General features: G+C 29.2%; 1 protein-coding gene across 1 annotated transcript; it reads right to left on the bottom strand.

Annotated features, from left to right (window-relative positions):
- Nucleotides 1-1,086: 1,086 nt before the first annotated feature.
- On the bottom strand, nucleotides 1,087-24,075 carry LOC143220862 (filamin-A-like; the record flags this gene model as incomplete). The annotated part of the gene is given in 19 exon segments (XM_076446448.1): nucleotides 1,087-1,161; nucleotides 1,163-1,194; nucleotides 1,197-1,225; nucleotides 10,562-10,860; nucleotides 13,533-13,963; nucleotides 13,966-14,031; nucleotides 14,034-14,129; nucleotides 16,598-16,642; nucleotides 16,645-16,716; nucleotides 16,719-16,940; nucleotides 20,610-20,748; nucleotides 20,750-20,802; nucleotides 20,805-20,909; nucleotides 20,912-21,178; nucleotides 21,907-21,985; nucleotides 21,987-22,295; nucleotides 22,620-22,838; nucleotides 23,648-23,662; nucleotides 23,664-24,075. Coding segments are annotated over 19 exon segments (2,965 nt in total), but the record flags the coding sequence as incomplete, so codon positions are not given.
- Nucleotides 24,076-24,839: the final 764 nt, after the last annotated feature.

The following is a 24,839-nucleotide window of genomic DNA, read 5'->3' on the forward strand; positions in this document are numbered from 1 at the left end:
AAAAAAAGAAGTTTAAATATAGAGATTATTTATATATTTAAACCGTGGTTTGGATTAGTGTTAAATAAATAATAATAAGTAATAAATAGAAGAAATGATAATTTTTACGACACTATCTGAAGATTGCAAGTGATCAAAGCGATAACACTGAACGCGGAATTTAAAAACAAAGTTTAAATATAGAGATTATTTATATATTTAAACCGTGTTTGGATTAGTGCTAAATAAATAATAAATAGTATTAAGTAGAAGAAATGATAATTTTTATTATACTATCTGAAGATTGCAAGTGATCAAAGCGATAACGCTGAACGCGGAATTTAAAAAAAAGAGTTTAAATATACAGATTATTTCTAAATTTAAACCGTGGTTTGGATTAGTGTTAAATAAATAATAATAAGTATTAAGTAGAAGAAATGATAATTTTTACGACACTATCTGAAAATTGAAAATAACCAAAGCGATAACACTGAACGCGGAATTTAAAAAAAGAAGTTTAAATATAGAGATTATTTCTAAATTTAAACCGTGGTTTGGATTAGTGTTAAATAAATAATAATGAGTAATAAGTAGAAGAATTGATATTTTTTATGGTACTATCTGAAGATTGCAAGTGATTAAACCGATAACACTAAACGCGAAATTTTAAATAAAAAATTTAAATATAGAGATTATTTATATGATTTAAACCGTGGTTTGGATTAGTGTTAAATAAATAATAATAAGTAATAAGTAGAAGAAATGATAATTTTTATTATACTATCTGAAGATTGCAAGTGATCAAAGCGATAACACTGAACGCAGAATTTAAAGAAAAAGTTTAAATATAAAGATTTTAAACTATGGTTTGGGTTAATGTTAAATAAATAATAATAAGAAGAATTTATATTTTTATGATAATATCGTTGCTGAAGATATTATCTGAAGATTCCAAGTGATCAAACCGATAACACTAAACACGGAATTTTTAAATAAAAAAATGTAAATATAGAGATTTTAAACCGTGGTTTAAATTTTAAAAATGTTCTATTTCTTCGCGAAACGATAGAAATGAAGGAAAAAAAGATAGAAGAAAGAGTGACTTACTGTAAACGTGTAGAATCCCTCTGGTATAGGTTGTCCACCGAATTTGATGCTGAGAGTATAATCACCAGCATCAGACGACTGTATAATAAATGTTCACAGTGCCATCCCATTGTCTTCTATGTCAATGTCCACCACCTCGCTGAAAAATGTCACAAACAACCATTCTAAATTTTATTGCAAATTTTTAAACACTTTAAAACGATAACTTATGCTTTTACTCTTTCTGAATTAAGCTATAAATGTATACTAATATTCTAGTTGCTAGAATAGAATCAAAGAATCATAAAATTTTATTGAAATTTATTATTTTAAATTTAAATTATTTTTTTATTATTTTTTATTATTTTAAATTATTTTAAATTTTTTAGAGTAACTTATGCTTTTCTTTTTCCGAATTAAGCCATAAATATCGTTTTAAATGACATTCCAGTTATTATATAATAATAGAATACCTAGGTAATCATAAAATTTTATTGGAATATTTAATAACTTTTTAAAAATAATATGTGCTTTATCTTTTTTCGAAATGACCGGTAAATGTTTAAACGGCATTCCAGTTATTAATAACGAAATAACACGTTCTATCTATATAGTTATAGAATTTTATTCGAAATTTTGAAGTATTTTTGAAAAATTTTTTTCAAAATAACTTGTATCTTTCTTTCTCTGATTTAACCCATAAATATCGTTTAAATAAAATTCTATCTAGTACTACAAAATAGTATATCCCAAATAATCGTACAATTTTATTGGAATTTTTAGAACTTTTTAAAAAATAATTTGTATCTCATCTGTTTCTGATTTAACCCATATATCGTTTAAATAAAATTCTATCTAATAATAACAAAATTATATCTCGGAAATACTCGTACAATTTTTATTGTAAACTTTGAAAAGCACTTTCAAAATATAATTTATATTTTATCTCTTTATGAATTAAAGAACATAATTGTCGATAAATTTATGATTAATAATAACTAAATGGTACTTTCTCACGTTTTAACTAAAGAAAAGAATTAACAATTGTATATATGTAAACTAAAACTTAATAATAAGATAAATAATAGTAAGATAAAGGATTGCGAGGTAAAAGAATGTGATTAAATATGAAATTAGGTTCGATCGAAGTGTAATTTGGAATTTGCAATGAAGCGGAATCCCTGCAGGTCAGGTCCTTTTCTAATTTATTCTCGCGGTTCCACCTCCGGTCACTTGTTACATTTTGCTAAAATAGCTTGCACGCTCTACCTTGTTTTAAAAATTTCACCGTGACCCCGATATTTATTTTGGAATCGCAAATTTATTGATGTTGAGTCTTTTGATACGGCTTCTTAACTATGTCTCTGGACGCGTTGGTATGTGAGCTATATTTATAGATAGTCGCCAGCCTCCTCCTCGCGCCTCGTAAAACGACAATAATGCGGGCAAAATGATCTTTCATAGGTGTTATATTCTATATCATATTCCACGGTATTTCCTATTCACAGGTGCACTTTTCAATGGCATAGTAATTCTAATAAAAATTACGATACAATCGTAGTAATCATATTATATTATAATAATAATAATATATTATCGCTATATTATTATTGTAATTATGTATGAAAGTGTAGTAATGAAAATATCGAAATAATTATTGTATAAGTTTCTATAATTATCGAAATAATTATCGTATAAGTTTTTATAAATATCGAAATAATTATCGTATGAGTTTCTATAATTATCGAAATAATTATCGCATAAGTTTCTATAATTATCGTATGAGTTTTTATAATTATCGAAATAATTATTTTATAAGTTTCTATAATTATCGAAATAATTATTTTATAAGTTTCTATAATTATCGAAATAATTATCGTATGAGTTTTTATAAATATCGAAATAATTATCGTATGAGTTTCTATAATTATCGAAATAATTATCGTATGAGTTTCTATAATTATCGAAATAATTATCGTATGAGTTTCTATAATTATCGAAATAATTATTTTATAAGTTTCTATAATTATCGAAATAATTATCGTATGAGTTTTTATAAATATCGAAATAATTATCGTATGAGTTTCTATAATTATCGAAATAATTATCGTATGAGTTTCTATAATTATCGAAATAATTATCGAATAAGTTTCTATAATTATCGTATGAGTTTCAATAATTATCGAAATAATTATCGTATGAGTTTCTATAATCATCGAAATAATTATCGTATAAGTTTTAATAATTATCGAAATAATTATCGTATAAGTTTTAATAATTATCGAAATAATTATTTTATAAGTTTCTATAATTATCGAAATAATTAACGTACGAGTTTCTATAATTATCGAAATAATTATCGTATGAGTTTCTATAATTATCGAAATAAGTATAGTAATCAAAATATCGTCGTTCGTGTCGAAATTTAGGCAAGTGTAAAAAGAGTTTTATTAAGTTCAGAAAAGTCGATAAATTTTTGCGGACACCTAGCGAAGTTATTAGCATCCTGTGCCAACACCAGTCATTTTGATTAAGGTATACGATGCATCATTTTCTAATATATAATCATTAATAAAATTATTCAATTGCATTAAATTATATATATATAAAATTAGAAACATATTTTTACTAATTTGTATTGTTTAATTATTCATCATTCTCTCGTAATAAAAATAATTCCAATTTCCCATAAACGTTTTATAATATAAATGATTAGAAACAGGAATGATTTTTCAGTAGAAAAATCGCCTGAGAAAACAAAATGACTGCATAACAGACTGAAATTTACAAATTCGCAACCTCTGACGTGAATTCGCGTCATTAAAAATCCTCTTTCTTTGCAGCTGACGTAAATTTACGTCATTTATGATTTTCCTTCTGGTTGTCACTGTCATGAATCCACGTCATTTATGATCCTCTTTCTTCGTACTGCTGACGTGAATCCACGTCATTTTACATTCTATTTCTGACCGGGGTTCACGTGATTTCAAAGAACAATTTTTCACAAATCCAAGATTTAAAAAGAAATTTTAGAATTCTTATCCCTGCCTCGACGATAGAAGTTAGCAGCAAATACAGTTTTTAAATTCCTCTATTTTATTTGATATTTAAAACTAGAAAATTATTATTTCGTGATAAAGTAAAAAAAGTTAGACAAAATTACCGATTACTATTTATCTATGCACTAGCAAAATAAATCACAAGACAAAATTAGGGGTATCTTCGAACCAAATACCAAATTCTGAAAGTTTAAATCCAAATCTTTGTAAGATATCGAGATTCGAAAGGCCTATATTATTTTGCAAAAGGAACACTTTACTTTAGGAAATAAATTCTAAACAAAATTATCGTACAAATCTTCAGTGGTCATAGTGAAGAAAAAAAAAACGCGAAGAGAAGCATAAGAAAATGCTATAAATATATAAATATCTATTTTGAATTCTTGGATTTTTTTGTCCGTCGATCTTAAACTTTTTTTGCTTACTCAACTTTCGAGAATTTCGAAACTCTGAATTTTCTTGGATTCGAATAGGTTTGTGAATAGGTTTTCAAAACCTATTTTCCTGTTTCTCAACATAGAATAATTTTGTTTATTAAACAGTACAAAATTTTCCTATGTAATATTTCTGTAACTTCACCTAGAATGCAGATATAGCCTGACCTAGTTGCTATTGTAGTATCACCTTGTATAATTATTTCAGCGGTCTGTTTAGGAAATGCTGGAAATAGCGTGACTAAATCTATTCAATTTTATTCATCTACATATATAATATACGTTTACCTAACATATTTAATAAGCAAGTTAATAAAAAATATTATTATAAATACATCAATACTGATATTTTCAAACTTGTCAATCAAATTTTCAATTTGTCGTCAAAATTTGTTTGTTATTCAATTTCAAAATGATTGGTTTAACAATTTTTTCTTTTTACAATGACTGAGATTCTAGACTGCAACTGTTTTTGATAAAATTAATAACAAATATTGTTGAGTTATGAACAATTATACATACTTAATTATTTCCATCATAAGACTTTAATTATAATTATTGCTGGATATGCAAATTAGGTAACAACTCTCTCCTACCATGGAATTTAATATAAAATATTTTATTTAAAAGATTTCTTTAAAAAATAAATAAAATTGCACTGTTAAAAATTGCACTGTGATATCTCTTGTCATATCAAACGATTTTTGTAATAATAATTTTTTGTCTGATTCATGATATGTTCCATACATTATGTTGGTGAAAAATAAATCATATATAAATTATAATTTAAAATTATAAAGATAATAGATTCCTTGACACTGGATTTACGGTGTCATTATTCATATTAACAAATTTAATTAACTTATATTAAGTTTGTTAATATTGCGATTGTTTTCAAATTAAACCCATCGTTTATTTTTTAAAGAAAATGTGTGGTTTTCTTTACCCTAAATCAAACGAGTGTCCGTTGAAATAGGTATACAAAAAGCTCCCGTAATCCTAGTGTCAAATACTTAAAACATTTGAAACAGTGTTATATTTATAGCTTGCAATTGACAAAAGGTTGAATTTAAAATGGCTCTCGTGTAAAATCGTCAATAACAAAACGCGTTAAGTTAGGATGTTCCTGTTGGCAATTAGGAGTGTCAAACATGAATTTCTGCTATTACTTTAAACGACGCTAGACCGTACTTTGTGCCAAAATGTGGGTCGTTTATTTGCCGAGGAGATAACATTTCGGATAAATGCCAATATTTCAAGAGCGAATAGATTGTTCAAGAGCTTCACGCTGACTAATAGTGACCCACCTTTAGCTTCGAAGCTACTTGTCATTAAATCTCGTGACACGAGTTTTTCATCGACTCTATAATTTCATTAAATCGCAATATTCCAATGATTACGTTACTAACCCTTTGCGGCCCGAATTATATTTCAAATTTGTTACCAGCAGCTGTTAACGCTTTCGATTATTTTATTTGAAATTTACTTTAACTAAAAAATAAGATAATTTAAATGAATAAAAGAAGAAACAAGTTTGATTAAATATCATTTGTAATTTTTACTCAGAGGAACGTTCATATTTCACATTTCTTTAATTTTCGCTAGAAATACCTTGCAATAATAATAAAAAAAATATAAAAATATATAAATAAATAATAAAATAATAATAATAACAAATAATAATAAAAATTGGAGATATAAACCATGGTGGCGCTAGTGAGTTAAATGGAGAATCGTCTAAGGTTATTAGAAACAAGTAAAGATGAATTAAAATTATATCGGGACTTCTTATTTGTTAATCAATGTTGTTTCTAATTGATAATATAAGTTAAATTCGAAATATTTTTGCGATTATAAATACATACAGTTAAAATATTTTCTAATTTTATTGATATAATCTTAAGACTTCTTTCTTGCTACATACTTCGTTATTGCATGGAATATTTCCGTTTGACATGGACATATCATTTTTTAAAAACAGTGCATGTAAATTATTTAACTTCATTTATGATTGTATATAATAAGGTCACAGCCACAAGGTCACTGAACTCTAGATAACTATACTTATTGTATCTTGATACTACGATTATCATAGCAAGCATTTAATGCACTTTAAATTTTCAATTTTCCAACTATAATTATATTATAAATACATACGATTAAACTATTTTCTAATTTTATTGATCTAATCTTAAGACGTCTTTCTTGCTATATACTTCGTCATTGTTTCGAATATTTCCGTTTAACAAAAACATATCATTTTTTAAAAACTGTATATATAAATTATTTAGCTACGTTAATTTATGATTGTATATGACAAAGTCACAGTCATAGGGTCACTGAACCCTAAATAACGATATTTATTGTATCGTAGTATTATCGTTAATGTATTTTAAATTTTTTATTTTCCTTGCTTTTAATTTTATTGATAAAATAAAGCTGCACGTAAGTAGTGTCGCTTATCATAAGTCAGGCACTCAAACAATAATTATATTATAAATACATACAATTAAACTATTTTCTAATTTTATTGATATAATCTTAAGACTTCTTTTTTGATATATACTTCGTTATTGCTTGGAATATTTCAGTTTGACATGGACATATTATTTTTCAAAAACAGTATATGTAAGTTATTTAGCTACGTTAATTTATGATTGTATATGACAAAGTCACAGTCATAGGGTCACTGAACCCTAAATAACGATACTTATTGTATCATGGTATTACGGGTAATGTATTTTAAATTTTTTATTTTCTTTGCTTTTAATTTTATTGATAAAATAAAGCTGCACGCAAGTAGTATCGCTTATCATAAGTCAGCCATTCAAACTATTATTCCAAGTCTAACTGATTCTTCCGTACGAATATCTTTGTGATAAACGATAATTTGAAATTTGGAGCAATTAGAATAGTAGGAATATTTCTACTGCGTGATCTACTGCAAATGAAGTATGCGAGACAAAAGATTTATTGGAGGGGTAATAGGACTTAAATCGAGCGAGTGAAGAGTGTTTCAAACCAAGTGATATATGGCTGAATAAAAGGTACCGAGGGTACTTGAATTTTATCTCAAGATGTTAAGATTCTGTGGAACGTAGATAACCCAAACTGAAGTTGGTATCTTTGGTCAGCTGATCTTTTGTCACTTGAAGGAAGAGTTCAAGATTTACAAGACTTTGATTTACAAGACAAGATTTGATTTAAGCCGTTTCGTTGGTATTAGAAGTGACGCGAAGATTCTTTAAAGGAAACGAAGATTAACAAGGTTCAGATGAACGACAAACAATTAAATTAGAATAGATTGCTATCAGCGAAATTAAAATAGATCGTTATCAGAAAACTTAGGATAATAATGAATAGCAATGGAAAATTAGAAAATAAAACTTAGGATTGGGAAACGAAAATCAACAAGATTTAGGTGGACGACAAATAATTAAATTTTAATAGATTGCAATCAGGAAAATTAAAATAGATCATTATCAGAAAACTTAGGATAATAATGAATAGCAATGAAAAATTAGAAAATAAAACTTAGGATTGGGAAACGAAAATCAACAAGATTTAGGTGGACGACAAATAATTAAATTTTAATAGATTGCAATCAAGAAAATTAAAATAGATCGTTATCAAAAAACTTAGGATAATAATGGATAGCAATGGAAAATTGGAAAATAAAACTTAGGATTAGGAAACGAAAAACAGCAAGGTTTAGATGGGTGACAAATAATTAAATTGGAATAGATTCAGATCAGGAAAATTAAAATAGATCGTTATCAGAAAACTTAGGATAATAATAAATAGCAATGGAAAATTGGAAAATAAAACTTAGGATTAGGAAACGAAAAACAGCAAGGTTTAGATGGGTGACAAATAATTAAATTGGAATAGATTCAGATCAGGAAAATTAAAATAGATCGTTATCAGAAAACTTAGGATAATATTGGATAGCAATGGAAAATTAGAAAATAAAACTTAGGATTAGGAAATGAAAATCAACACGGTTCAGATGAACGACAAGCAATTAAATTAAAATAGATTCAGATCAGGAAAATTAAAATAAATCATTATCAGAAAATATAGGATAATAATGAAAAATTGAAAAATAAAACTTAGGACATTTGATAGAATAGATCATAAACAGTAACATTAAAATGAGTTATAATCAATATAATTAAAACAAATAGTAGTCGATACAATTAAAAAAAATCATGGTCAACGAATTTATGATAGATTATCTAATCGAATAGAAGTTAAGACGGACAGTAATTAAAAATCTTAGACTAGATCATGTAAATCGAACGAACCGAGGTTAAAACAGATATTAAATAATAAAATTTGACAGCCAAATAACCAAGAAACTATTTTCTCGCAAAATGATCGAAGATTTGAAGATAACAGGGAAAATATTGGAGCGTAAATAAGCAATAATAAACAAGCGATTCTGTCTAAACTGGAAATTTCTGCGTCAGGTGTCACGAATGTTTGACTCTGCCAAGTTTACGATACGAACGGAAGATTTACTATTCTCGAGAAGTCGAATATTTTGATGAAGCATGTTATTAGGTTGACAAACCGAGAAAACATCGGGAATTTAAATAGAATTTTTAATCTTCTTGGCGTTCTTCGACGAATAACAGTCGAGTAAACTTATCGTTATTTTATTTTCGAGTTCAAGATGGATAACGACAGATATTCCGAAAGGATGGAATTTTAATTATCGTTAATTGAAACTCGAGTTTATAATGTTTAATTTCGATAGATAAAACTCTGCAGGGGATCGATTGCGCTTATTAATTGTCAAATTGTAGTATAGTACTCGATTTTGACACTTGACAACAATATTCATCATAATCGTCGAATTTGTATTTTGAATACAAATCGTTTTCGAAAAGGTTTAATATATGGTGATGAAGAAATTTTAGAACGTTTGATAAATTATCGGTAATAGAAATAACAGAGATATATTTTGCAGATGAGTGAAAATGAAAGTGAGAAATAAACAAAGGTGAAATTAGGAAAAATAGGTGAAGATAAAATGAAATAAAAGGAGACAAAAATAAAATTAAGAAAAATGAAGATTTCAAAATTAAGAAAACCGAAACTCGTGGTAATTATTATATCTTTACTGATAGTCAAAAATTTAGGATCATTTTTCTAATTGTGACTGTACCAAATTTCCTAATAATTCTGGGATTAATTTCCTAATAATTCTGGGATTAATTTCCTACTAACTTTAGGATTAATTTCCTACTAATTCTAGAATTGATTTCCTATTAATTCTAGGAGTATCCTATACGATTGTGATTTTAAAAAATATTACTTCTCGTAACTTACTATACTAAATAAAATTATAAATTATATTTTATAAAATTTTCATGCTTGCGTACATGAAACGTGACACGCTTAATTACAGGTTGAATCTTTATTTCTATATATTAATAATGAGATACATATTCAGGTATAAAAATTTCTAATAAAAGAAGCAATAATTTCTAATAAAAAAAGCAATAATTACTTTAAAAAAGCAATAATTACTAAGAAAGGCAATAATTTCTAATAAAAAGAGCAACAATTACTTTAAAAAAACAATAATTACTAAAAAAGGCAATAATTTCTAATAAAAAAAGCAATAATTACTTTAAAAAAAGCAATAATTACTAAAAAAGGCAATAATTTCTAATAAAAAAAGCAATAATTTCTAATAAATAAAGCAATAATTACTAAAAAAAAAAAAAAAATACTAAAAAAAGCAATGATTTCTAATAAAAAAAGCAAGAATTACTTTAAAAAAGCAATAATTACTAAGAAAGGCAATAATTTCTAATAAAAAGAGCAATAATTACTTTAAAAAAACAATAATTACTAAAAAAAGCAATAATCTCTAATAAAAAAAAGCAATAATTATTTAAAAAGGCAATAATTTCTAATTAAAAAAGCAATAATTACTTTAAAAAAGCAATAATTACTAAAAAAGCAATAATTAGGTAAAAATTGACTTACCTTCCAGAAGTGGATCGTATACGACAGGTGACTGCACCACGACCGGCATTCTCGGTGTCCACGGTGATACAGTACTCTTCACCTTGAGCCAACGTATGCTGGATACCCTCTTTGATTTTACACTGATCAGCTTTACCGGTGGAAACGCTTTGAACGTTCACGGGACATCCTGGTACCTCCTTATCCCCGTACTTCACGTTAACCTTGTAACGACCGCAATCATCAGGCAGGTATGTTGCTTTATACTTTCCACCTTTAAGGTCCTCGATTTCAACTCTACGTGGCATTTGATCTGGACCCTAAAATCAAATTTTAAATTATAATTTAAAGTTACAGAAATTAAATAGACTAACAGTTATTTTAATTATATTTAAATCTGTATATGCATCATAATCATAAACAATAAGTTTATAATTCAATATGATGTAATATATAATTTAAATAATTTACTTATATGTATATTTAATAACAATTAGAAGAAAAATGCTGGATCCCATACAGTATTTAATATCAAATATGAAAATTGAAATAATATATATATATAAATTTAGATGTAATAAAAATAACTGTTAGTCTATTTAATTTATATACATAATTTATAATAATTTATTTATATATTATTTTAATTTATTATTTTATATATTGGCTTGGTGAGAAAGAAATCTATTATATAAATAGACATAGAAGTGTATAAGACGTTATATATAGAGATTAGAAATATATAAATAGACAAACGGTTATTTTAACGACATGGAAACATTTTCAAAACATAATCTACTCGTATCTTTTTGCATAAGTCATTCTCGAAATATGAACCCTCGAGTTGACATATTGCCAGCATTAATATTACCTGATGTATAGAAGGATATTATTCACTCGAGTTTTGCTTCAGTGTATCAAAAAAGGAAGATCGAGTGCATTCGCGAGCTTTTGTTTGGTTTATAATCGACATTCTTTTTCTTTTCTTTCCTTTCTCTTCTTTTTTTCAGTGGTTCCTCTGAATACGCGATTTTCACGACGCTAGATATCGGAAACGTATTCGACATTGCAAACAAACGAATGGCCACTGCGCGGGAAACGTCGCATGCGCAGAAGCGTTTGCGTCGGTATGTATCTACGCATGCGCGCAGCTTAGCGGGAATTTCAATTAAGTTTTCGCGCATATATCATCAATGGATAAGTTTATTGTCCTTTGTGAACGATTTTCTATATATTTTATTGTCACGTTTCTCGATAGATTTTAACGTATTTCATCTAGTGTAATGTCTTTATTTATATTTTATCGATAATTTGAAAATGATTTATGCAAAAGTTTCTTAGTTGATAATTGATAACAATTTGAAAAATAATCTTTTAATAATAAATTAGTGGTTCCCAATATTTTTTAAATTACATTTCATAACTAATTTTTTTGGATTCTATCCTGTAATATTAGATAAATAATTGTAACTTGTATAGTTGCTGTCATTTCGAATTCATAACTGTGGGATGTATAGTTCTCTGCTGTCATGTCGCCAAATAATTACACTGTCCAACAAATTTTAACTTTTCCGTAGCATCCGATAGATGATTTTAAACACGAATTTATAATCTAAACTATTCCATCGCCCAGTTTCCGAGAAATCCAAGTTTTTCTGAAAGAACCACAATTTTTATCTAAAATGAAGTATTAGGAAATTCATTCATCTTCAAGATACTTCACAATAGCAACTCAGAGGACCCCTACACTACGCTATGTATCTTTGAGAATTCACGTGATCTATATTAGGAACCACTGTTCCGAGTAATAAATTATTAGGTTTCTGCGTATGAAATGGATTTTCTTTACACGCGAACGTTCGTCTTCCTTTTCCTTTTCGTTGGGCTTTTGTTCTTATCATAACTTCGTATACAATCGAACTGTTCATTCCCTTAAAACATCATTGTTAAACCCTGAGACGGCATTTTAGTTCTAGAGTTGAATTACCGACTCTGTACCCCAGGTACGGTAACACAGGTAACATTTCATATTCAACCTAATATATTGATATTAGGTTATTGATATTAATTAATTAATTAATTAACAATTAAATTAATATTTAATATTAATAAATTAATTAATTAACAATTAAATTATTAATATTTAATATTAATAAATTAATTAATTAACAATTAAATTAATATTTAATATTAATAATAATATTATTAATGTATTATTTAAATTAATTAATTAACAATTAAATTAATATTTAATATTAATAATAATATTATAAATGTATTATTTAAATTAATATTAGGTTATTAATATTAATATATTAGGTTGAATATGAAATGTTACTTGCGTTGTAATAATAATACTAATAAATAATACTATAATAATAATAGTAATACTATATACTAGTATAACAAATAATACTAATAAAAATAGTAATACCATAATAATAATAGTAATGCTATATACTAGTATAATAAATAATACTATAATAATAATAGTAATACTGTATACTAGTATAATAAATAATACTAATAAAAATAGTAATACTATAATAATAATAGTAATGCTATATACTAGTATAACAAATAATACTAATAATAATAGTAATACTATAATAATAATAATAATGCTATAGCTAGTATAATAAATAATACTACTAATAATAATAATACTATAATAATAATAGTAATACTATATACTAGTATAATAAATAATACTAATAAAAATAGTAATACTATAATAATAATAGTAATGCTATATGCTAGTATAATAAATAATACTAATAATAATAATAATACTATAATAATGATAGTAATACTATATACTACTATAATAATACTACTATAATAATGATAGTAATACTATATACTACTATAATAATACTACTATAATAATGATAGTAATACTATATACTCCTTTAATAATACTACTATAATAATAATAGTAATACTATATACTAGTATAATAAACAATACTAATAATAATATTAGTACTTACCAGTACTTGAACTTCGAGGTCACCGTAACCAGCTTTAGATGTGTCGACGATGAAATCAACCGGGAAAGACGCGGTGCAAACCGGTGCCACACCGGGGCCCGAGAGAACGACTTTCTCAGGTTCAGCAGTGGGCAAAACCTTGAGTTTGAAAGGGCTGCCTGGTATATGCTCGTCGTCGTACATCACGCCGATTTGCAAATTGCTTCCAGCAGGTGGTGGATGATATATAACCTCGTACAATCCATTGCCGCAGTTGGTGATCGAAGGCTTCTGAACTTGTCCTTTATCTGTCTTCAGCGAGATGTTCAGTTGAGCAGGCTTGCACTTCGAGGCGATCACTATGAATTTCGATGGCAGGTTCTCTCTGGCGATTGTCAAACCGTCACCGTACGTGGTTACTTTGCTAGCTTCGTTAACCACTCGCACTTGGAAGGAGACCCAGGAATGTGTTGCTCTGCGAACCTGATGGATATCTCGTAGTCCCCTGTTTCGGTGGAAGGTATTGAACGGTGCACGATCCGTCGTCGCGTTCTTTGCAAGTCACTTCAGCATAGTCTGGGCCTTCCATCAACAGAGCAAGACCACCGTTACCAGCGTCTGAAAATTTACAAATCGTTTTTACGGTGTTATTTGAGCGTGTTCTTGCCTCTGTTTCACACATTTGGTAAAAAATCTGACAAATTATGCATCCCTTAACACTTTGCCGGCCGCTATCACGCTGATGTGACTTTTGCTCGCCAGCCTTTTTTTTCTCCTGCGGTGATGCTCAATTCCACGTTCGTATAGGGAGACACACTGTTGCAGAGCAATGTTTGACAAATAGGGAACTGTGGTTTCAACTATTTTACCTTCTCAATTTACTAGATTGTGTTTTATTGAAATCTTTAAATATTTTGCTTATATTGCTATTATGTATTTATGGTATTTATGCCTAGATTGCATCTGTTGGAGAGCAATAGAACTTGCGTGAATCTCGCCGGCGGCAGAGCAATGGCGATTCGAGAAATGTGCGGCAGGCAAAGTGTTAATAACACCTCCAACTAACACAGCCTCATCTACCTCTATTTCCCACATTTGGTGAAAAATCTGACAAATTATATATTCATTAATAAGGGTAAGAGAGGTAGTGGAGGCTGTGTTAGTTGGAGATGGTTTAGGGTTTTAGAGGAGGGTGTTTTAGAGGAGGACACTGGAGATCATTTTTGGCGAACTTTTATTCGCATGTCTTTAAACATGAGAGAAAGGTGGACACCGTGGGGGTTTTAGTGAGTACGAATCTCACATCACCTCGTTCTTTATACAGGTGAGCGGAAATATCTTTCAAAGATTTCCCTTACGTAAAAAAAAAAGAATGAAGTATTTCCGAGTATTTTTCGAATATTTCCCACACGTAAGAAAAAGAAAAAAGGAAGAAAGAATTTTAGAGTGATATCTTTCAAAGATTTCTCCCACGTAAAGAAAAAAGAAGAAGAAAGAGGTTCAGAGTGGTATCTTTCGAACATTTTCCCATATAAACAAAAAAATAGAGCTTTAATGTGGTATTTTTCGAATATTTCTCACACGTAAAAAAAAAGGAAGAGGTTTAGAATGGTATCTTTCGAAGATTTCCCCGACGTAAAAAAGAAGATAGAAGAAAAGGTTTTAAAGTGATATCTTTTAAAGATTTCCCCATATATACACAAAAAAGAAAAAAGAAAGAGAGAGCTTTAGAGTGGTATTGTTCAAATATTTCCTACACGTAGAAGAAAAAGAAAAGAAGAAAGAGGTTTAGAGTGGTATCTTTTGACGATTTCCCCATATAAACAAAAAAAAAAAAGAGCTTTAGAGTGGTATTTTTCGAATATTTCCTACACGTAAAGAAAGGAAAGAAAAGAAGAAAGAGGTTTAGAGTGGAATCTTTTGACGATTTCCCCATATAAACAAAAAAAAAAAGAAAGAAAGAGGTTTAGAGTGGTATCTTTCGATGATTTCCCCATATAAACAAAAAAAAAAAGAAAGAAAGAGCTTTAGAGTGGTATTTTTCGATTATTTCCTACACGTAGAAGAAAAAGAAAAGAAGAAAGAGGTTTAGAATGGTATCTTTCGAAGATTTCCCCATATAAACAAAAAATAAAAAAAGAAAGAAAGAGCTTTAGAGTGATATTTTTCGAATATTTCCTACACGTAAAAAAAATTAAAAAAAAACAAAAAATGGTAGAGGTTTATAATGATATTTTTCGAATATTTCCTACACGTAGAAAAAAAAATAAGAAAGAATTTTAAACCGGTATCTTTCGAAGATTTCCTCATATAAACAAAAAAGAAAAAAAGAGAGAGAGAGAGCTTTAGAGTGGTATTTTCGAATATTTCCTACACGTAGAAGAAAAAGAAAAGAAGAAAGAGGTTTAGAATGGTATTTTTCGAAGATTTCCCCATATAAACAAAAAAAAAAAAGAAGAGGTTTAGAGTGGTATCTTTCGACGATTTCCCCATATAAACAAAAAAAAAAAGAAAGAAAGAGCTTTAGAGTGATATTTTCGAATATTTCCTACACGTAAAAAAAATAAAAAAAAACAAAAAATGGTAGAGGTTTAGAATGATATTTTTCGAAGATTTCCCCATATAAACAAAAAAAAAAGAAAGAAAGAGCTTAGAGTGGTATTTTTCGATTATTTCCTACACATAGAAGAAAAAGAAAGATGAAAGAGGTTTAGAGTGGTATCTTTCGACGATTTCCCTATATAAACAAAAAAAAAGAAAGAAAGAGCTTTAGAGTGGTATTTTTCGATTATTTCCTACACATAGAAGAAAAAGAAAAGATGAAAGAGGTTTAGAATGGTATCTTTCAAAGATTTCCCCATATAAACAATAAAAAAGAAAGAGCTTTAGAGTGGTATCTTTCGAATATTTCCTACACGTAAAAAAAAAAAAAAAGAAAAGAAGAAAAAGGTTTAGAATGGTATCTTTCGAAGATTTCCCCCTCGTAAAGAAAAAAGAAAAAGACGATGTATATTTTGAAAGCCTCGTCTCGGAAACCGAATGTAAATCAAATGGCACTATCACGAAGTGGTACCCTTGATCTTTACCTTTTGTCTCAACGATGAATGAGTTAAACTTGTTGACGTATCCTCTTCCAAACCTGGCCCGTACGCTTTACACTTGCTAGGATCGCTGTAGTATTGTACGTTGACGGAGAACGGAGAGCAGGGATTGGAACGTTGCCATAACGTATGTCTATGGTATGGGGTCCCTCCTCGAACGGCATGTAACTCACGCGATACGTGCCGTCTCTTTGAGGAGCCACGATCTTCTCGATTTTACCACCGCTCGGGTCGTTAATCGTACAGGAAACCTCGTCGTTGTCATTCTCTCTCTTCGCCACTGCTCTCGCGTCCACTGTGAACTCCGTTTCGCGATTTACACACGGACCTGCAAGTTACACAAATATTTTATAACAATTTATACTCTGTATAGAACGTGTAATTCGGATATTCGATTATTCAAATTTTTCTGAGTCTATTCGAGTAAATTTAATAGTTGGATCCTTTTATACAAAAATTCTATAACATTTTATGTAACGTGTAATTTGAATATTCGATTATTTAAATTTTTCTGATTCGATTCAAGTAAATTTAACAGTTGGATCCTTTCATAAAAATATTCTATAATATTTTATATAACGTGTAATTCGGATATTCGATTATTCAAATTTCCTGAGTCGATTCGAGTAAATTTAATAGTTGGGTCCTTTAATAAAAATATTCTATAACATTTTATATAACATGTAATTTGAATATTCAATTATTTAAATTTTCCTGAGTCGATTCGAGTAAATTTAACAGTTGGATCCTTTCATAAAAATATTCTATAATATTTTATATAACGTGTAATTCGGATATTCGATTATTCAAATTTTCCTGAGTCTATTCGAGTAAATTTAATAGTTGGGTCCTTTAATAAAAATATTCTATAACATTTTATATAACATGTAATTTGAATATTCAATTATTTAAATTTTCCTGAGTCGATTCGAGTAAATTTAACAGTTGGATCCTTTCATAAAAATATTCTATAATATTTTATATAACGTGTAATTCGAATATTCGATTATTCAAATTTTTCTGAGTCTATTCGAGTAAATTCAATAGTTGGATCTTTTTATAAAAATATTCTATAACATTTTATATAACGTGTAATTTGAATATTCGATTATTCAAATTTTTCTGAGTCGAATCGAGTAAATTTAATAGTTGGATCCTTTTATACAAAAATTCTATAACACTTTATATAGCGTGTAATTCGGATAATCGATTATTCAAATTTTTCTGAGTCGATTCGAGTAAATTTAATAGTTGAATAACAATTTACACCCGTGTATGTAACGTGTAATTCGGATATTCGATTATTCAAATTTTCCTGAGTCTATTCGAGTAAATTCAATAGTTGGATCTTTTTATAAAAATATTCTATAACATTTTATATAACGTGTAATTTGAATATTCGATTATTCAAATTTTTCTGCGTCGATTCGATTAAATTTAATAGTTGAATAACAATTTACACCCGTGTATGTAACGTGTAATTCGGATATTCGATTATTCACATTTTTTTTGAATCGATTCGATTAAATTTAACAGTTGGATAATAATTTACACCCCTGTATGTAACGTGTAATTTGGATATTCGATTATTCAAATTTTTCTGAATCGATTCGATTAAATTTAACAGTTGGATCCTTTTATAAAAATATTCTATAACATTTTATATAACGTGTAATTCGGATATTCGATTATTCAAATTTTCCTGAGTCTATTCGATTAAATTTAACAGTTGGATCCTTTTATAAAAATATTCTATAACATTTTATATAACATGCAATTCGGATATTCGATTATTCAAATTTTTCCGATTCGATTGGATTTGATTTAATAATTGCATCCTTTGAAAGCAATTGGAAATTGAAATTTTCGTGAGATTTGCGATAAATATTTATGTTCGTTGCTTTAAAGCGAATGTAAATTGGTAAAGATTGCTGTGTCGTGCTATTTTGAGTATATAAACGTAACAGCATTAGCCTCTAAATAAAATAGCGTTTATTAATGATAAACACCAAACAGCAAACGACACGCTGCAAAAAGTGCATAGGTGATTTCTTACTACCTGTAACTACTTAAATTTTCTGTCTATACTAATTAAGTTAAAAAATAAAATGATAAAAGGTGCAACAGAGTCTTTGCTGTAATAAAAAAATAAAGAACCTAGATATAAATAGAAAATATACTTTTTTTTAAATACGTAATCGTATTCTTTAGATCCGCTTCATCCAAAAATTTATAAAAAAGAATATTAATAATAATAATAATAACAATAATAAAAAACAACTACCTACATCTAAAGGGGAACAGATAAACAATCAGGTATCGCTTTTAAAAAATTCTCAGCTGTTAAAATTCTACGCTAAAAATGTATTATCTATTAAATAATAATATATCATTCTTCAATATATTTTTCATTTAATTTCAATGGAATTTCGTTGAAAGAAAAATAGCTACGATCGTAATGTATTTATAATACATTTCTTAGACAATGTGGACACATTTGCATATATATCTTGGAAAAATGATCGAACTTTGACATGTTCTAATAATGTCAATGAACAAGCAGATTTAATATCTGTATCTATATTTTTTTTACAAAATATCATATGGTCATTCGCGTTATCTTTTTTGACACAGAATTCTTTTTTCATAATTTCTAGTTTGTCATTGTTTCCAATGATAACCCCTGTGTCATCGTCTATACGAAACCAAGGACGCAATAAGTGTGTTAATGTCTTTCTGAAATAACCGATGACACGCCATGTATGTCATTCAATATCTATCTAAAATTACCAATGACACGCCAATATATCTTGGAAAGAAATTGATATTTTCAGTCAGTGGAAAACATGTGTGTACCATTAGTCTCTCATATCAAAGATTTGTTGAAAAACTAATAATACACATGTTACATCGCCTAATTGGAACAAATATTGACCAAAATTTGTGATTCTCACTTTTTAATCCTTGTTATTAATTGTACTCTTTGATATAAAGGAAAAAAGTTATACTAACTTCTAGAATTTATCTTACGATAGCACTCTTATCTTGTTTTTTTTTTTTCTTTCTCGCAAAATGTTTAATTTTCTGATCCTTGATGCAAGAAAAATATTTCCAGCACTTGTTAATGATTAATGTAATGTTTCATTTTAGATTGTTTCGTTACAAAAATATAAATACAAAACACCACACAGCATGCATGAGTGCATTTTTTTCTGGTGCAGGTATAAGACTGTTTAACAAAGGGAAACGAAAGTTGTAAATAAAAATCATTCGTATAATTGCAAACTATAGTGCTCGTGAATAAAGAAGAATATATAAGTTATGTTAAAATATTATTCGGACGAAGTGTATTTCAATGTACTTCAAATTATTTAATATTTTTAAAATAACACTTTGCTATTTAAATTCTCCTTGTTTAATAAAATTACATATTTTTAATATATTTAAATGTTTTAAATATTTACTTTTTCTGTCGTGAATAACTAAATAACTATTTCGAATAAATAACAATAATAAAAAATAATTATAATACTTTTGGTAAGAGAATAAATATTTAAATACAATCTTTGCACAAAATTTCAGAAAAACTGAAGGGAGCTAAACAATATTAATACTTTTCAAAATATAACATTACTTCTAAGTACTTTAATATAATTTTTCTTTGTTTAAATTTCATTGCTTCTAAGTACTTTATAAAAACATAATATTTAAGCTTTAAATTTGAAGGGAATTTATAAATATATAAATTGAAATTGAAACAAAATATCAGCTCACTCCTTCCTTCTTCCAATTAATACAACTAATGCAAATAAATTAGAAAATAATTCCTAATATAGTAACCCAAACCACAGAAACATACTTCATCCGCTTATAATGAACGTTACAGTAACCTACATCTTAACATATTATTGCACACAAAGAAAAAAGGGAAAAAAGGGAAAACGCTCGAAATCTGTTAATGAAAGCAGAGCCTCGGAAGAGGTTCGACAAACGGTACCGTTTGGTTGAATGCCGTTTCCAGTGACTTTTATCTTCGACAGGTCGGTGTCTTTTACCACGATAGCCTGGAAGGGTGAGCCAGGTATATGTTCCTCGTTGAACGTGATATTGATACCATAATCGCCGATCTCGGTCGGGTAAGTAAGCGACCGAGCATGTTCCGTCGCCATTGTCGCGACAATTAATAGCAGCTCGCAGGGGCCTTCTACGGTGACACCGAGGCCACCTTGTCCAGCTCCGCGAGTGTCGATAACAAATTCCGCTGGTTTGTTCACTATTCCGTGAGAGAGACCTGGCCAGAAGCTCGGACCTTTCCCGGGTCGGAACCATGGACGGACGTCAGTCGGTAAGGTTGATTGGATATCGGTTCTCCGCCAAAGCTGATTCCCAAGAGGTACTCGCCGAGCTCTGTCGGTGTGAAGTTAACCAGGTAACCGTCGTGGGTAGGCACCACGTGAGCCTTCACACGGTTTCCTGAAGGAGCGGTGATCGACACTTGCAAGTCAGCTGCTTTCCCCGCGTCTTGAGTTATCACGCGAAATTGCTGCAAGCTGTTCACTGGAGCCGCTGCGACACGGATTTAGTTCCCAAGGTTTAGCTTTTCCTTCTTTCTCGGTAGCAGTTTTAGACGTGTATATAATAGGAAATACATGTAGATGTCTGTAAGCACAGTTTCTATACTGGCTGCTATTTGTTTATTGTTACTGGTTTGATGTAGTTTGTGAAAGTCCTGGTGAAATTTCAATTACAGCTAATTCAGAAATTATTCTCCCAGAAATTTAAATAACCCTTAGATGGGTAGGAAATAAATAATTGTGTCCATACACGCTTAAACATTTCCTATAAATATTGTCACTTCTTATTATTCATATGTTATTGGTATATGGTATATGTTCTTTTTGATAAGATAATGCTAGTTCAGTATTTTATATCGTATATTCCTCTTCAGCCATAATTGTTACTGAAATTTTTGTCAATGTTTAAATAAAATTAAGAACCAATTCGGTACGAAGATATACATTCATCCGCTAAATTGTTTGATATCTTTCTGCCAATAAAAATTATAAACAATTTCCTTTGATGTTTCTGTATCGTTACTTGCCCTGATAAATTAAATTGATTAAGCTATATCATTTTAAGAAATGTTACGAATTTCTCGCTTTTCGAGGCACGATGAATTAGATCTTGTGTGCACGTGTGTGTCTTGAGGAGTTTTATGCTTTTTTCCTAGAAGCTAGATAACTTGTTTACAATGTAACGATGAGAATGTGAAAGTAGATCGTTTTTGTACTTACTTCGTGCAAGACCATCCACTTTAAACTTGGACACGTCGACATGAGGTTGAACGTGTACAGTGAGAGGGCACTGTGGTACCGTTCAGGCCTCCGTAAGTAAAATGAATTTGGTAATATCCTGGTTCAGGTACAATATACGCAACCGTGTATGTACCATCGTGGTTGTCCGTGAGTGACAATGGAATTTCCCTTCCCTTTGAATTCAGTATGTTTGCACGGAGTTCACCCGGGCCAGCTTCACGGCAATCCACGTTGAAATGCGTTGGTGTATTTGACTTGACTCCTTTCTCGAGTCCAGGTCCAAATGCTGATATCATGGCAGGATTTAGGGGTGCTTCTACTTTCACTCTATAGGGAGAGTGTTTTGTGGCCACACCACCATAAATCACCTGCAAGTATTATCATTAATTATATTTAGTGTATACTAAATACACGATTACATCGTTTTCATTCTTATTAATAATTTGGCTATATTTTATAAAATTTGTTTGATTTAGCGATGATCATCAAAGCTTCATTCTTGATTAAAATTAACTTTATTCATATACTTTAATACTAAGGAAGTCTCTAGAAAGTCTAAGGAAGTGTAAGGAAGTTTAAGGGAAGTCTAATTGTAATTTAGAAATTAACAATGGTTGAGATTGTTATTATTGTAATAGTGGGTTAAAAAATAGTATTTTAAAGAATTGTGAAACGTTAAACTCTTGTCTTACCATGACAATATGGTTTGATCCATTTGTAGGAGTATAACGGCATTGCACTGTACCATCGTGATTGTCATCTAATCTAACTGGAAGATCTCTTCCATGAGCATCTTGAACAACGACTTCCAATGGTGCCTGGCCAGCTTTTCTTACATCCACTGTAAAATTCGTTTCTTTCCCACTAGGTAGAGAGTGCTCTGCTTGTACTCCTGGCCCGTATACCTCAACCTGTAAATTACACTCTGTTAATTCCTTATCACAGTCATATTTAACCCTTGTACAGAATTTACAAAATTACACAGATGGCAATTTACAATTGGCCCAATATCATACATTTACAAGAAACAAGAATACAAAAGTGAAGCTTAATTCTTTTAATTGCTATTGCTGAATATTGTAGACAGCTAGGAATATAATTTTTAATTTTAAGAGACAGTAGAAGAATTGTGAAAGAGAAAGCGATTTTTACTTTGAAGAGTCGACAGAGGCTACTGCCTCTCAAGAGCCTCAGCCTAATCAAGCCTAACAAGGAGGCCCTTCATGAGGTCCATGGAAACATTGACTGTTTTTGGGCTCAAGCAGTTAAAGGTGCTTGAGTCTGTAAGTATGGGGGAGAAAGGCGATAAGAAAGATATTTTCTCAGTCATTAGCGTGTTCAAGAGTGTTTAAGAATGTTTATAGAATCACTAGACTCTTTCAGTAGTACCGTTTGAGATATCTGAACTGTTTTAGAAAAAGTGTTACAGACATCTTTGCTACTAAATTGTTATAAATACACAAAATATTCTTGTATCTCTTAAAATTTCTTGTATCTTGTATTTAGTCTTGTATAAGCACCTAATTCAACTAAATAAAAATCTTAATCTGACTATGTTATAATTAATCAAATAAATCCATAGCATTTATAAATATGATTTGTCTTTGTTCAAAAATTTGATACCAATTACTAACGATTATTAAGTACATAAAAAGGGCAGAAATTTCAGTACAAGGGCGATTACTCGATGAACTGTCAAATATATGGAATCGAATCGAACCTTGTCGACATCGAAGGTCAGCTTTTGGCAAAATATTCGCGATGTACGGTGATTTAGGAATATCCTCGTTGTTACATCGTATATGAACCGCATATCGACCTGGTGCAGTTGGCAAGTAGGATATAACAGCTGTCCCATCGCCATTATCTTGACAGGAGATTTTGGCTTTCGATGGACCTTCGATGGCGAATCCAAGACCAGACGTTTCCCGTTTCGTGTCGATAATGAACTTCGCTGTTTGATCGACGATACCACCGTGAAGACCAGGGCCGAAAGCCCTGATTGCCAACTCTGTGTAAGGGCCGACGTTCACTTCGAATGGTGACTTGTCAATATTCCTCCCACCATACGTAATCATCACCACATGGCGCCCTTCTTTAGTCGGTGTATAATTGCACTTGTACGTTTTCGGGTCAACTTTGGTAATTCTGAGAAAGAAGAAAAAGAAATATAACATTATTTATCTGTTTTAACTAAAGTTAAAACACAATTTACTTTGTGGACTTATTTTTATATTTCGTATTTTCAACTTTTTTATGGAATTGTTTCTTAAACAACTGTTGTTATTTTATTTATTTTTGGCTAAACTGAGAAACTGGATCATGATAGACAACGTGTTTGAAATCAAGGATTTTATAGTTGAAATATTTGTAATTTCCTCTTTTTCATGGAATTGTTTCTTAAAAAATTGTTATACACTCAGAGGTTCAAATATTTTAATATTTTTGGATAAACTGAGAAACTGGATCATGGTAGACAACGTGTTTGACATCAACGATTTTATAGTTGAAATATTTGTATTTTCCTCTTTTTCATGGAATTGTTTCTTAAACAATTGTTATACACTCAGAGGTTCAAATATTTTAATATTTCTGGATAAACTGAGAAATTGGATCATGGTAGTCAAGGTGTTTGAAATCAAGGATTTTATAGTTGAAATATTTATAATTTCCTCTTTTTCATGGAATTGTTTCTTAAACAATTGTTATTTTATTTATTTTTGGATAAACTGAGAAACTGGATCATGGTAAACACGGTGTTTAACATCAAGGATTTTATAGTTAAAATATTTGTAATTTCCTCTTTTTCATGAAATTATTTCTTAAACAATAGTTATACACTCAGAGGTTCAAATATTTTAATATTTTTGGATAAACTGAGAAACTGAATCATGATAGACAAGGTGTTTGAA

This window comes from Lasioglossum baleicum, unplaced genomic scaffold (genome assembly GCF_051020765.1).
Source record: "Lasioglossum baleicum unplaced genomic scaffold, iyLasBale1 scaffold1672, whole genome shotgun sequence".
NCBI classification, from domain to species: domain Eukaryota; kingdom Metazoa; phylum Arthropoda; class Insecta; order Hymenoptera; family Halictidae; genus Lasioglossum; species Lasioglossum baleicum.